Here is a 13,932-nt window from a genome sequence, read left to right on the forward strand (position 1 = left end):
GACAACTTAATGCCCACTCAGAGCGGTTTACAAAGTGTTATTATTACCCCACAACAATCACCCTGTGAGGTGGGTGGGGCTAAGAGAGCTCAAGAGAACTGTGACTCGCCCAAGGTCACCCAGCTGGCTTTGTGGAGGAGTGGGGAATCAAACCTGGCTCTCCAGATTAGAGTCCCGTGCTCTTAACCACTACACCAAACTGGCACCAAATTTGCCAATACATACACAAAAGTCTTAAAATTACATTAGCTTGAGCATCTTTCTTCACAGGTTACACTGAGCCAATGTTAACATAACCCACTTTTGCGTAAATCTCCACTTCGTAAAGAATAAAAGCTTAATTCTACAAGTGTCAGGATTTTACCTCTTTGGATTGCAAACAGGACTTTCCCAATAGGCCACCTTTAGAAAAATTTTATTGGGATTCTTCCTTTACATCAGGAAGGCAAGAACAAAAAGAACAATCCTACAAGCCACAATACTGAAAAAGCAGCTTCTACAATACAGCAAGCTGTGTGACAGTGCAAGCGGGCAGCTCACTTTTCTCATACTAGTGCTAGAACCAGAAGCAGCCCAAGCATAGAAGCTGTACTGGGAACTGTCACACCAATGCTTCATTCCATACTCCATAATTCTGCTGCAGAAGATACTATACTCCTGCCCTCTTGTACAACATTCAACAGGCCTTTGGGGCCACTGCAGATATTCACCCACACTTACAGGAGGATCTTGCTTTCCAGGCTCAAGAACGTCCAACTACAATTTAATGCAATCCACAGGTCTGCAAAGTGAGGTATTAGTAGTCAACAGAATATAGAAGAAATACGCAAATTACCTTCATTTCAACTATAATAAATGTGGATTCTGACAAAATCTGATATTTACAAGTGTTTGTGTATACTCCTCTTTTAAAAAAAATTGCATGGTAAGAGATTAAGCAGTTAAGTATAAGGTACAAAATGAACCCCTGCTGTCGCTCAACTGAGCAAAGACAAATTCAAGCTACTCCCTCCATCTTTACATAAGGTAAAGAACATTAAAAATACCCAAGGAAGAAGTAAATAGTTTCACAGTAGAAGTTATACATATGTAGATTGATGGAAAGGTAAACTGTACCCTGGTTATCAACATAAATGTTATGTTTTACTGTACCATGTATCTGAAGTTCAGAATCTTTGTTCAGCTCATACAACCGAAAAGCTTCTTCTAGCTCCAGCTGAGAAGATACAGTACATGGATCTCCTGAAAAGGAAAAAAAAAACATTAACTCAACGTCTAGAACTAAATTTTAGTCAACCTACTTTTAATTTCAAATGATTTCAGCAAGTAAGAATCTTCTCTTTACTGATTACATTGCATATAAACGTCTGTTTTCTTTGTTAGATATAAAGGCATGTTATTTATATAAACACGTACATACATACATTTGTACATATACATATATACACAAAAATAACATAATGCCTTTATATCTAACAAAGAACAGGCATTTATAAATATTATAAACAATTCATAAAAAAACAAAATGGTGTTTTGTCTCATTCTGCCTCCCCATGCTTGAGGAGTTAGAGGTTCACCAACCCACCCCTCCACCCTTTTCTTCCCTTGTGTGTGGTGGGCAAGGAAAGGGGAAAGGGTGCCCCATTTGGAATGTGGATATCCATGTTTGCACTGAGATGCTATTTTTATTGGTTTTACCTATTGTACCTTATTTGTGATTGTAACCTGCCTTGAGCCTGCTTGCGGGGAGGGCAGGCTAAAAATCCAATAAATAAATATAATAAATTCTCCCTTTCCAATAGAAAACATTTAGCTGTACGTTGCAAATTATTTCTCTGCAGCTTTTAATGGTATATTAAACTAATAAAGCTACATTTCAAACACAATTAAACCAATGTTGGGTGTGTCTGTTTTCTTCCAGTATGCCACAATAATCATTTTAGCAGCTGCTGCAAGCAAAGCTGAGGCTCAGTATCTGATTGTAGTTGGCCCCAAGGGAGCTCCTGGTCACCTGCTGATGTCAGAAGGCGAAATTCCAGCAGTACTGTCAAGTGAAACCTCACTGCCAGGGTAGAAAGCTACCACCAGCCTCTCTTAGCTAAACCTTCAGCTGTGGAACTGAAAGGTAAGTTCCCACCCCTATCAGGTTTTAACAGGAAGTCAGCCTTGTGAGGAAGGCACTCAGCAGGTTGAGTCCAGAAACAAAGAGGGCAGCATGTGGCAAAATGGCCAAAGAACTGGATTTGGATTGAAGCAACAACTCTCAATAACTCCACACCAAATTAAGAAAAGGAATGTATTAAAGGAACTGCAAAAGCAAATAGAGGTTATGTGGAAAAGCACAAAGCAACAGACTATTTAAACTAGGCTATATTCACTCAGGGGCGGCGCGAGGGTTTTCGGCGGTTGCGGCTGGCTGGCTGTCCCCCCCCCAAGCGCACAGAAGTGCGCTCACACTGGCCTGCGTGATGACGTCACGCGTGATGTCATCACAGGAGAGCGTGTGCGCCGCCGCTGGCCCGATCGCTGCGGCGGGAGGCTCGACGGTGCGCGGGTGGTCTACAAGCTCTCCCGCTCGGTTGCCTGCGCCGCTGCAGATGCCTGCCCACGGTGGCTGCGCTTGGCTGGGGGCGTGTGCTGGTGGTGGCGGCAGCGGCACGGGGCAGGAGGGATAGGAGGCTGCAGCTCTGTGGCACATGCTCCCGCCCCCCGCGCCTCCTCCGGTGCTCCCTCCGGCACCCCGCGCCTGAGGCCACCGCCTACCTGGCCTCAATGGGCGCACCGGCCCTGTATTCACTATAAGCCCCTGAACTTGTTCCAGATGTTACTTTCAGCAAGTTTAAGAGTCTAAGAGGGGCTTTAGCTCTTAAGTCTAGAGGTCTCAAAGACAAAAGCACAAAGGTTGCTAGCACAGGAATCCACCAGTTGTGTAGCATTCAGGAACAGGAGCAGATCCCCTTCTCTTCCCTGACTTCCCTGATCCCAGAGACCAAAGGAACTATTTTTTTTCAAGACCAGCCACCTGCTAAGACCGCCTAAACTCTTAGCTGATCAGAAGGGCCAAAAAAATCTGATGATAGACTGGGCCATGGCCTGTTCTCACAGTTAAGGGCGCGGGGAAAGAAGTCATCACCCCAGCCCAATAACGCTATGTGCTAACAAGCAAGGAGGCAGGTACCAGCCTCTGTGAAGCTTTGTCCTTGAGAGCTGTTTCAAAATTGCACCTGTGGCGCAAGGCCTCTTATCTGGCCAGAATAGCCAGTGTCGACGAGCCCCAACCTCCTAAAAGGATAAAAAAGTTTCAAAAGCCTAACCCAAGATGCTTTAACTCAAAAATAAATAAACTGAATAAGTGAATTTCACTACACTGATGATGCTACAAATTGTATTAAGTATCCTAATAAAGTTAACTTAGGATCCAGTCATACATTACCATGTAATACATCATTAATAAATTATATTTTGCCAAAAAAATTTGCATTTTGGACACATCCCAAGCACATCAAGTATGCATACTGCAAACCACACTGCCAACATACATCTAATATGTAGGAATCCATAACTGCTAGCGTGCATGGTATATCATTGTAAAAGTACTTTACAAAAACTCTCTCAAACTCATTGAGATTCATTAGTAACTCTCTCCCAGATTCATTTTCATTCCTGTAAACTCAGACTAATTCATAGATCTTACTCCCATTTCTCCATATAACTTAGAGGAGTGACAGCTAAACTTAACAGTGAGCAAGCTTTAACAATCACTCTATTAGAAATAAAGTTGTTACTAATTATAAATTCTAAACAGTCAATAACTAAATGTCTTATTTGAAAATGATGGGGAGAAGTAGTTTAGTTGCCCCCAACTTCTGTAAAATTCCTCATATTTCAACACTCGCTGATTGTCCAATAAATCTTCTAACATATCTTATTTGCCATTCCTTCAAATGCCAAAATCATTTAATAAGTTGACTGAACAAGACCAGATAGAGGTGAAAGGCCATGGAGTCAAACAATTTAACTTCGAAGCACACTGATTAACTCATAACTAAATTATTCACTTCAAGCCCTCTTTGTCGAAACCAAACCAGGTCCCTCAACTTGAGGGCTTTTCTCAATCAGGATTCCAAGTTAAGTATATCTTTACCTTCTAGAAACCACTTCTTCAGTTTAACTTCTCAAATATAATTTTGTATTAGGCACCCCTAAACTACCTCTAGTAAGAGGGCAACAATGTTTTCAATGCTACCTTGGGGACAGGTTATCACCTCAAATAGATTTCTTCATTAATTTTTCTCAGGATGCAAGAATAACTGATTTCCCTCAAGGGGTTATGTTCATAAACAAAAATAATACTTTGGGTAACACAATGTTTACAATAGAGATTCTTACCAACCATGGTATTAGCGGGGTTTGCCAGTATATTAGCCATTCCTCCATTTCCTGAAGCAATTTATGATCATGATCAAAAGATCCAGTTCTTGTACACAAACACCCATGGCATAGAACAAGCTTTAAGAATATGTTGTTCCTGACAGGCAGTGACATTAAATCCAAACCACTCTGATTACAGTAAATTAACTTCATAATCTGGTATCGCACCGATTGATTGTTTTAGGATAATTGCTTCTATAACTGAAATTTGAGGACTAGTTAAAACTAGGGGTGTGCGATTCGGGTATCCGATTTGGGTAAAATACCCAAATCAGGCCCGATTTGGAAAGCTTTGTTATTTCGGAAATACCGAAACAAAGCTTCTCGAAGCATTCATAATACTTTGTGAAGCTTCGGGGAGCCCAGGGGTTTAAACTTGTCCATTCCCACCCTTTCCTCCCCACTCCCACTTACCTGGCATCGGCTGGAGGAGGAGGTCCTTCCGTCTCCCCGCTGGCCTCCGGCAGCTGCAGCCCTCTCTGCCGGCCAGCCGTGCTGGTGTGGTGCCGACGGCAGGGAAGGCCCTCTCTGCCAGCCAGCTGCGCCGGTTGCAGCGGCAGCAGGGAAGGCCTTCTCTGCTGGCCAGCCGTGCCGGCGGTGGCAGGGAAGGCCTTCTCTGCTGGCCAGCTGAGCATTGGTGGCTGGAGCCTGACCAGGCAAGTGAGATGAGGGTGGGGTGGCGGATGGGGTTAAAGGGTGGGAGTGGGATTTTAAGGGTGGTGGTGGCCTCCCCCCTCCCCCGTCACTTCAGCATGCTCCGAATCTTTACGGAGCATACCGAAGCGACTTAGAAACCCGTATGCTTTGGATTTCAGGGTTTTTTCTGAAGCCTTTTCCTGCTTCAGTAAACTCGAAGTGGGAAACCTGAATATTTTTCGGGTGCACACCCCTAGTTAAAACTAGTACTACACCATCAGAATAAAGTCAGATTTTAGGAGAATGATCAAGTTGTATTGCATGGATGTTTTCTTTATAATGAAGGGCAATGGCAAAAGGCTCAATTACTAGGACAAACTAAAGAAGAGAAAGGATGAGTTCCTCTGAGTAACCTTCCCCCCCGAGTATTTCTATTTACTGAGAATCTTGTTGAAGGAGTATAATATTCAAGAGAAATCCAATCTAATCCCTAAAATAAAGGTCTCGATAACCTGATTTAAATACCATATTCCACCTGGCCAACAGCTTTCTCTGTATACAGAGAAAGCAACACAGCTACATCACTAGTACTGTGTACTTTCTGTATTACTTTATAACCCTTTTCATTATTTGTTAACTTTTCTTCTACCAATAACTCCCCTTGAATGTAAATCAATATGTTTAGCCATGATTTTATCTGATCATGTTTCAATTATTGATAACCAAGTTTTAAAATCATGATTTAATAAAGAGATTTTTCAGAGCCATTTGAATACAATCCTTACCTGGTTTCAGTATTAAAACTGCTTTAGCTTCCTTCCATGATCGTGGATGCTATTAAATCCTCTTTACAGATCTTGATTTCTGCCAGCTCAGAAAAATTAATTTCACTATGTACAGAGCACATAAATGCTTTCTAAACTAAACAAGGAAATTTGTGAATTGTTTATTTTAAAAAATGTTTGGCTTAAGCTTTGCATACAGAGTGTCAGCAGAGCAACATCCCCATTTGCAGTGGATAAACTGCATGCCAATTTACAAGAAAAATGTAATTACGGAAGAAAATGCATTATCTTGGTTTCTAGATACGTTCTATGACAACCACTCCAGCCAGACTTAGTGGTGTTCCAGCTTACTTAAGCTCCTCTGGTAGCCACACTGAAAGCCCCTTTCTTAGAGCAGCCCCACTGCACCACAGCAATAAAGAGACATAGGGGGGAAACAGCCAAATGACTGCAGGATGCAGTCTCATTCTTCTGTGATCCAGCTCCTACCAGCAAAGCCTTTCCTCTCACCACCTGGTGACTGGACAACAGGATACCAAGTAACAGATTTTCACTTTCTAGGCATACGGCTAGGCATAAAAAGTTTCCTTAGTGTTTTGCCAAGAAAGCACATAGAACAAGAGCCCACCAGCTAGCAAAGAGGAAGTATAGGTCTCACTTACCTGTCAAGTGTACAAAGACTGACAGGAGAAGCCACAGTTTCACTACACAGACCTGGACATTCCAGACTGTGCTCTTCACTCTCAAGCATACTAATAAGACACTCCAGCAATGTTCTGTCACCAATATGTAGCAGGTATATGTAATTTCTAGACACTGTCATGGTAATTAACCAGCCGTAAAATCAATGGTCAGGGTTACTGTCAGCAAGGCAGGGTAGCTTCCAGGGCCCAAGGGCTGCCTGGGGGCCCACTACAGCTGCTGCCAACGCTGAGCACTGCCACTGTGGGCAGGATCCAGTTACAAAAATCCTGTTCTCTTGCCCACCCTCAGCAGAGTAGCAACCACAGATGGGAAGGAGTAACAAGGAGGAAGTAGGTCACTGCTTCCCACTGGCCTGTTCTGCCCTCCTTTGGCTCCTGCTCTGCTGAGGTCAGTGGGAGTAGAATTGCTGCTTCCTTCCCAACCTGCAGCACCCTCCTTCCATCCTTTTTAGTTGTGAAAAGGGCAGACTCAGCTGCTTAAGGATGGAGCAGGGAGAAAGCAGGTCATTGCCTCCAATCTGCCTGCTCTATCCTTGTTACAGCTGCTGCTCACCTGAAGATGGGGGAGAGGGACTATTGTTTCCCACTAGCTTGTTCCATCCTTTTTAGGAACATAGGGTGTGATTAGAGGTGGAAGGCTAGAACCAAGATGGTGAAGAGGAGTGATTAGAAGAGGAAGGGGTGGTACCAAAGGTTGGGCAGGGCCACAAGAAGCTGGAGCTGGTCCTGCCAATGATGCACGAAGAGTATGGGATAAGCCATTAGCCACTCTAATCACTAAGCAAAGTATGAGGTCACAATCAATGTACACACCATTTTTTGAATCCTTCACATCATACCACCACCACCTGATGTGTACAGAAGACAAATACAGGAGAAGCTCTCATTTACCTGTCAACTTTCATTATTCATATGCTAAGTACACACAAACGAAGAGATTCCATTCCCAACTGAGCATACACATGCCTAAATCTACTGAGCTGAGACAAAGGAGGTAGCATTCTAATACATATTTTCTTTCCGTCAAGGTCTCTTGAAAAGCTAATAACCAAAATCGCAAAGCTAGCTACCTCAGTCATCAAGAGTGGTACCTTCCACCTGGACTCTATATACCCTGCACCAAAGGCTGCAGCGGCGGCAGCCTTCCAGTGAGAAAAGAATAAAGAGTTGCCTTCTCATCAATTATCCTTATGTCACAAAGCTACACATATAAAGTTTGACTGCATTAAGAAAAAAGATGCTATAAACAGGTTCAGTCAACCTGAGCATGGAATCTAGGTGTCATTTTTCAATAGCAAAGTTTTCTTTGTAGAAATATAAGAGTTCCTGAAATTTTGAAGTCATGAGGAAAACAGGTTTTTATTTTCTGAAAATAAATAGAATATATGTAATACTTAACAGTCCAATCAAGCCTAGACTTATTTGACTGCTTCAACATAAAAGGCACTATCTCCTCAGTGGTTGCTGTGAGGATTGAATGAAGATGGGAAGAACAATGCCATAAGCTGCTTTAGGTCCCGAGCACGTAGAAAAGCAAGATACAAATACAAATAGCAAACACTGAATACCAAACCACATGAGCCATATTCGTACACTCAATGGCTAGTGGATTAGCTGCAGCTCTTTATCAAGTACACATCCAGCAGCAAAGCTAGACGGACCATATGAAGTTATCGTCAGAAAAATTTCCTTCTGAGAGAAGGCTCCCTTATTTCTGTAAATATAGTTTCTTATAATCAGATGTGTAATTAATTTACTTATGAATTCTATTATCCTCAGTCGTTAGTCACTAAGTTAAAATGCAGAATGTCTTACTTTTCACAGTATGCAGATTTGAATGACACAATTAAGGGTCTACACCCAATAATAAAAAGTCAGCTAACAGATATATCAACCAACAGAAACGAACTCCAGACAACAAAAAGTAATGTGTTCTTAATGTGTCTGAATCAAAACACAAACCAGTTTTTCTGCAGCCAAACACAAAACTATTATTGTACAAGTTCCAAAAACACAAAAGAAAAATAGGCAGGTCCTCTCAAGTATGCCTGAGGAGATTTAGTACCTATAATCCTCCTGCTTCGTAGAAAGGTAGAATGGGTGTTTACTTTCAGTAACAATGCTTCCAGGTGTGCCAAAGTAAAAAAGAAAAGCTGCCTGGTCTATCCACAAGATCCTTCCTCTCAGCATAAAAGCAGCAAGAAGGGTAATCAGATATTAAATATCATTCCAGTCCAGCGTGAACATGCTCATTTAACCCAGATCTACCCTAAGAACATTTATCTAGCCATCCAAGAGCAAAGAGTAATGTATGTTGGGTATGCATCCTCTTAAGGTCTTCAAGCACAGTACATCCCCTCCTCTAATTTGTGGCGGCGGCAGTGGAGGTTTTCTGTTATGGTCTCTTGCAGCAAAAACAAAATAGAACCTTGGCACTAACAGACTTAGCGAAGCATAAATATTAGCGTTATCGGAGCTAAAGATCTAGCTGTCCATGGCTAACACCCACCAGAACCGGAACCCCCACATCTGAGCAAGCATAAATATTATAGGATAAAGCCCACTGAAGCTTATGCTTCAATAAATATGCTGGTCCTTAAGGTGTCACAAGACTTTATTTTTTCTTTAGCATATAATTAAGCTTTGTTTAAAATAATTAAGATTTTAATCATTGTAGCTAGAAAGAAATCTGAACACATCAAAGCAATGACTGCAGTCTAAAATCAATGTGTGTCCACAGGGATCTAAGAATTAAGTTTCCCGAGTGCTTTCCCATTTCAACATTTGGATCCCCTAGTGTGCAATCAGAGGGCTACATAAATATTTTGTTAATGACACAAACTACATAATCTATACAAATAAAAAAACCTAAAATGGTACATTCATGTCATGTGATATCCACACCGAATTGGTAGTCTGAACCAATATTAAAAATGCAAACTTTTGTCTCAGTTTTACAGTATAGTAACTTTATTGGCATCTGTTGTCATGGCTAAATTAAGCCATCAGGAAAAGCAAGATAAACATTTTAATCAACAAATAGTGTTTTAATGTGTAGCTAACAATAGCGTTACGGTATTATTTTTAAAATGAAAGAAGACAGAAGGCTCCATAGGGCAAATGTGACCTTGCATAGACACTTAGCAAAAATGACATTGAGTGATGTTTGTTGCTGATTGCGGAGGAGAGGGCTTAAGGATCTGTACTTTTTAAAAATCAAAATGGGGGTCCTTGAGTTGCTCAAGTTTGAGAAATGCTGCTCTGTGCTATAAACCTCAACTCTATAATTTCACAGGTAAACAGAAGGTCTAGAGGAAACAGACTGCTTGCTACTTGGCCCTAAGAAGAGAGACAGAGGTATTATGTGGAACATAAGAGTAACTCAGGAAGTAATTTCGCCTTGTATCAACTTACCCTCTTCATCAATCCATTTCATGGTGAAAAGCTGTTCATCATCAAAAGCGCACATGTCTCGAACTTCATTACACAGTCCCTCGAAGGAGATGGAAGGTTCAAAATAGGTTATCATTATGTCCCTGAAAAGAGGACAATGATTATTCTATTAATTTTGGGGCTGCAGTTCCATTTGCGTGGCATCAACACTATTATGTTCCATTTGGTAATAAAAATGCATGTACAATTGACTCAACACATAACAGTAAAGAACTCTTAGCTTAAGGTACTGGCATCATAATTTCATGGTTCATATACTGTCATAAACCACTGAAACAGTCATCTAACCCCACCTTTGAGGAGAAATCCAGAAATATTTCATAATCAACTACTGTTGGCAAGAGGCCTCTTCAAATTATGCAGAATTTTCCATTTAACAAAACGCGTTCTTTAATCAAGTGGGCAGTGTGCAGAAAATTTTGAACAAAGAGTCCTACAAATTAGTAGCTTCATACAGTTCACAGACATTGTCATAACCAATACTCAAACAAGTGGCCTGTTGTTCATAGAATCATGGAAGGGGCCATACAAACCATCTAGTCCAACCCCCTGCCCAGTGCAGGATAAGCCTAAAGCATCTCTGACAAGTATTCATCCAGCCTCCTCTTGAAAACTGCCAGTGAGCGGGAGCTCACCACCTCCCTAGGCAGCTGATTCCACTTTTGAACTACTCTGACTGTGAAAAAGTTTTTCCTAATATCCAGCCGGTACCTTTGTGCACGTAATTTAAGCCCATTGCTCCAGGTCCTACCCTCTGCTGCCAACTGGAACAGCTCCTTGCCCTCCTCCAAATGACAGCCTTTCAAATATTTAAAGAGAGCAATCATGTCCCCCCTCAACCTCCTCTTCTCCAAACTAAACATTCTCAAGGCCCTCAGCCTTTCCTCATAGGGCTCAGTCTCCAGACCCCTGATCATCCTCGTTGCTTTCCTCTGCATCCTCTCGATTTTGTCCACATCGTTTTTGAAGTGAGGCCTCCAGAACTGCACACAATACTCCAGGTGCTGCCTTACCAAGGCAGTATAGAGAGGGGCTATGACCTCCTGCAATTTCAACGCTATGGCCCCTTTGATACAACCCAAGATTGAATTAGCCTTTTTTGCCACCGCATCACACTGACTGCTCATATTTAGTTTACAGTCCACTCTTACCCCAAGATCCCTTTCAAATATACTACTGCCCAGAAGTGTATCCCCCATCCAGTATTTATGCTTCCCATTTTTGTGGCCCAGATGTAATACTGTGCACTTGTCTTTGTTGAATTGCATCCTATTCACAGCTGCCCACTTTTCCAGAGTATTCGGGTCTTGTTGAATTTTAATTCTATCTTCTTGGGTGTTTGCTACTCCTCCCAATTTGGTATCATCAGCAAATTTAATGAGCAGCCCTTCCACTCCTTCATCCAGAACATTGATAAAAATATTGAAAAGTACCGGGCCCAAAACCGAGCCCTGCAGCACCCCACTGGACACCTCCCTCCAATCTGATGAAACGCCATTGACCACCACTTTTTGAGTGCGGTCCTCCAACCAGTTCCCTATCCACTGAACTGTCCTATAGTCCACTTCACAGTCTTCCAGTTTGCCTATCAGAATGTCATGGGGGACCTTATCAAAAGCCTTACTGAAATCCAGATAAATCACATCAACAGAGTTCCCACGATCCAGTAAGCTGGTCACTCAATCAAAGAAGATCTGTTAGGAACAAAACCATGCTGACTTCCCCGGATCACTGACAGGTCCTTCAAATGCTAACAGATTGATCCCTTTAAAATCCATTCTAATATCTTCCCAGCAACAGAAGTCAGACTGACCGGCCTGTAGTTTCCTGGGTCATCCTTCTTCCCTTTCTTAAAGATTGGGATAAAATTTGCTCTTCTCCAATCTTGTGGCACATCCCCAGTCCTCCAGGAGGCCTTGAAGATGATGGACAGAGGTTCTGCAAGTTCTCTAGAAAGTTCTTTCAGCACTCTTGGGTGCACCCCATCCAGCCCAGGGGATTTGTATTCATCCAGTGCACCCAGATGCCTCTCCACAACCTCTCTGTCAATGTCAATTAGCCACTCAGGTGTCCTGCCACATTTTCTACTATCTCTAGATGTGCCTGAGTTCTTCAGGGAGAAAACAGAGGCAAAAAAGTCATTAAGCCTGTCTGCTTTTTCTCTGTCCTGCATCAGAGTTTCTCCATCTACTCCCAACAGCGGTCCAATTGCCTCTTTTACCTTGCGTTTGCTTCTCACATATCTGTAGAAGTTTTTCTTATTGTAGCGAGCCCTCCTGGCCAGACCCAGCTCGTACTGAGCTTTGGCCTCTCTGATGGCTGATCTGCAGTACCTAGTAACCCTCATATACTCCTCTTTAGAGGTCTGTCCTTCTCTCCATTTCCTGAACATTTCCTTTCCTCCCTTAGCTTATTCTGGAGCTCTCTGTACATCCACTTCGGTTTCTTGGAGCCCTTACCATGTTTCCGTCTTGCTGGGATAGTGAGGGCTTGAGCTTGCAAAAGCTCGTGCTTGAGAAGGGCCCGCCCTTCAGTACAAAGGAAAATAAATGGAAGAGGAACACAATACCGCAAATACTAATCTTTCATATTTTATAGTTCTTCATATCAGAAGTATGAGAAAAAGTGATGTTATTTCTGTGTTCACAAAACAGGTCCTTAGAAGCTGATGATCATACAGTTCCGAAAATATAAGATCATACTGTCTATGTAGCAAACATCAGATGCAGTAAGAAATTGACCACACTAGACCAATCAAAAATATTGGGGGAGGGAGAAGGTTTCAAAGGATCAGAAATGTTGGTACTGAGTTGTATTTTACTGGTTTTATTTGTTGTAATTTATGATTGTAACCTGCCCTGAGCCGGCTTGCGGGGAGGGAGGGCTAAAAATCGTGTTGCCAAGTAGGCCCCCTCCCCTGCTTTGAAGCCTGCTATGAACTGTGTTAAAGTTTCCTGCATTACTGTTTCACTGCTGCACCAAAGACTGCTTTACACGTGTGTGTGTTAATACACGTGTCAGTTTCCTGTCTGCGTGTCAAGTACCCTGCTGCTGTAATAGACTGTGTAGTTTACTGACTCCATGTTTGGTTGACTGCACAAAAAGGACTCTCTTTCTGGGCAGCCCTGCCCTGACCTATATCTGGAATTCCCTGTGTGTGTTTGGACTTTGCTACAAGGGTGCCCTGTGCCTGCATTGCCATCTGCCACGGACCATGCCTGTTCCCTGCTTTGGACTGTGTTTTGTGTGCTGTTCCCCCTGCCTCCATGGAAGCCTGCCTCATATGGGCCCAAGCCGCTGCTAGCAGCCGGGCGCCTGCCGGGGAAACCTCCAGCGAGCCTGGCTAGGCGCTCCCTGGTCAGTTCCCGCCTGGAGCCTCCCGCGAGCCGGTCGCCGAGCTTGCCCTCGCTACCAGGCAGCCTGCTATCCAGCCCCAGCTATGCCCAGCCGGCATCCATGTTCTTAGGCAGCCAGAAGACCCTGGGAAGAAGACTGCTTTGAGAAGCCATTTCGGCGAAGCGGGCACACCACGTCCGCAGCGAGAGCCCCTCGCCCCGCTCTGCATATCTTAGGAGCCGCCCCGGAGAAGGAACTAAGTGCCGACCATCCCAAGCACTTAAAGAATGCATCTCAAAGAAACCTCCGCATTCCAAAGCTGATGACATCAGGACAAGCCCTGTCCGCTGGAACATCCTTTCAGCCCACTTGGATTTCCCCCTCCCTCTTTTGTCCCCTCTTCCTGAGGTGTCACTTATCACAATCTGATTACCAAAGTGGCCCATCCAAGCCATTCAGTAGCCCATTAGATCCTTTGTTTTAATCTGTGAGAACCACCAAGTACAGCACCAGCCCCAGGGTACGTTTTGGGGTATTTAAGCTGGTCTCTCAGACCACTCGGTGCTTAGGCCATTCCTATCCAGACC

At 43.2% G+C, this 13,932-nt stretch overlaps 1 protein-coding gene across 1 annotated transcript in view; it reads right to left on the reverse strand.

Annotated features, from left to right (window-relative positions):
• Positions 1-13,932, reverse strand: part of PRKCI (protein kinase C iota) — a 67,473-nt gene that overhangs the window by 21,351 nt on the left and 32,190 nt on the right. The window contains exons 2-3 of the mRNA XM_054983398.1: positions 9,971-10,092; positions 1,153-1,242 (exon numbers count right to left, since the gene is read on the reverse strand). Coding sequence (XP_054839373.1) covers positions 1,153-1,242; positions 9,971-10,092 — 212 coding nt within the window. The remainder of the gene's footprint in view (positions 1-1,152; positions 1,243-9,970; positions 10,093-13,932) is intronic.

This window comes from Eublepharis macularius, chromosome 6 (assembly GCF_028583425.1).
Source record: "Eublepharis macularius isolate TG4126 chromosome 6, MPM_Emac_v1.0, whole genome shotgun sequence".
Classification (NCBI taxonomy): Eukaryota; Metazoa; Chordata; class Lepidosauria; order Squamata; family Eublepharidae; genus Eublepharis; species Eublepharis macularius.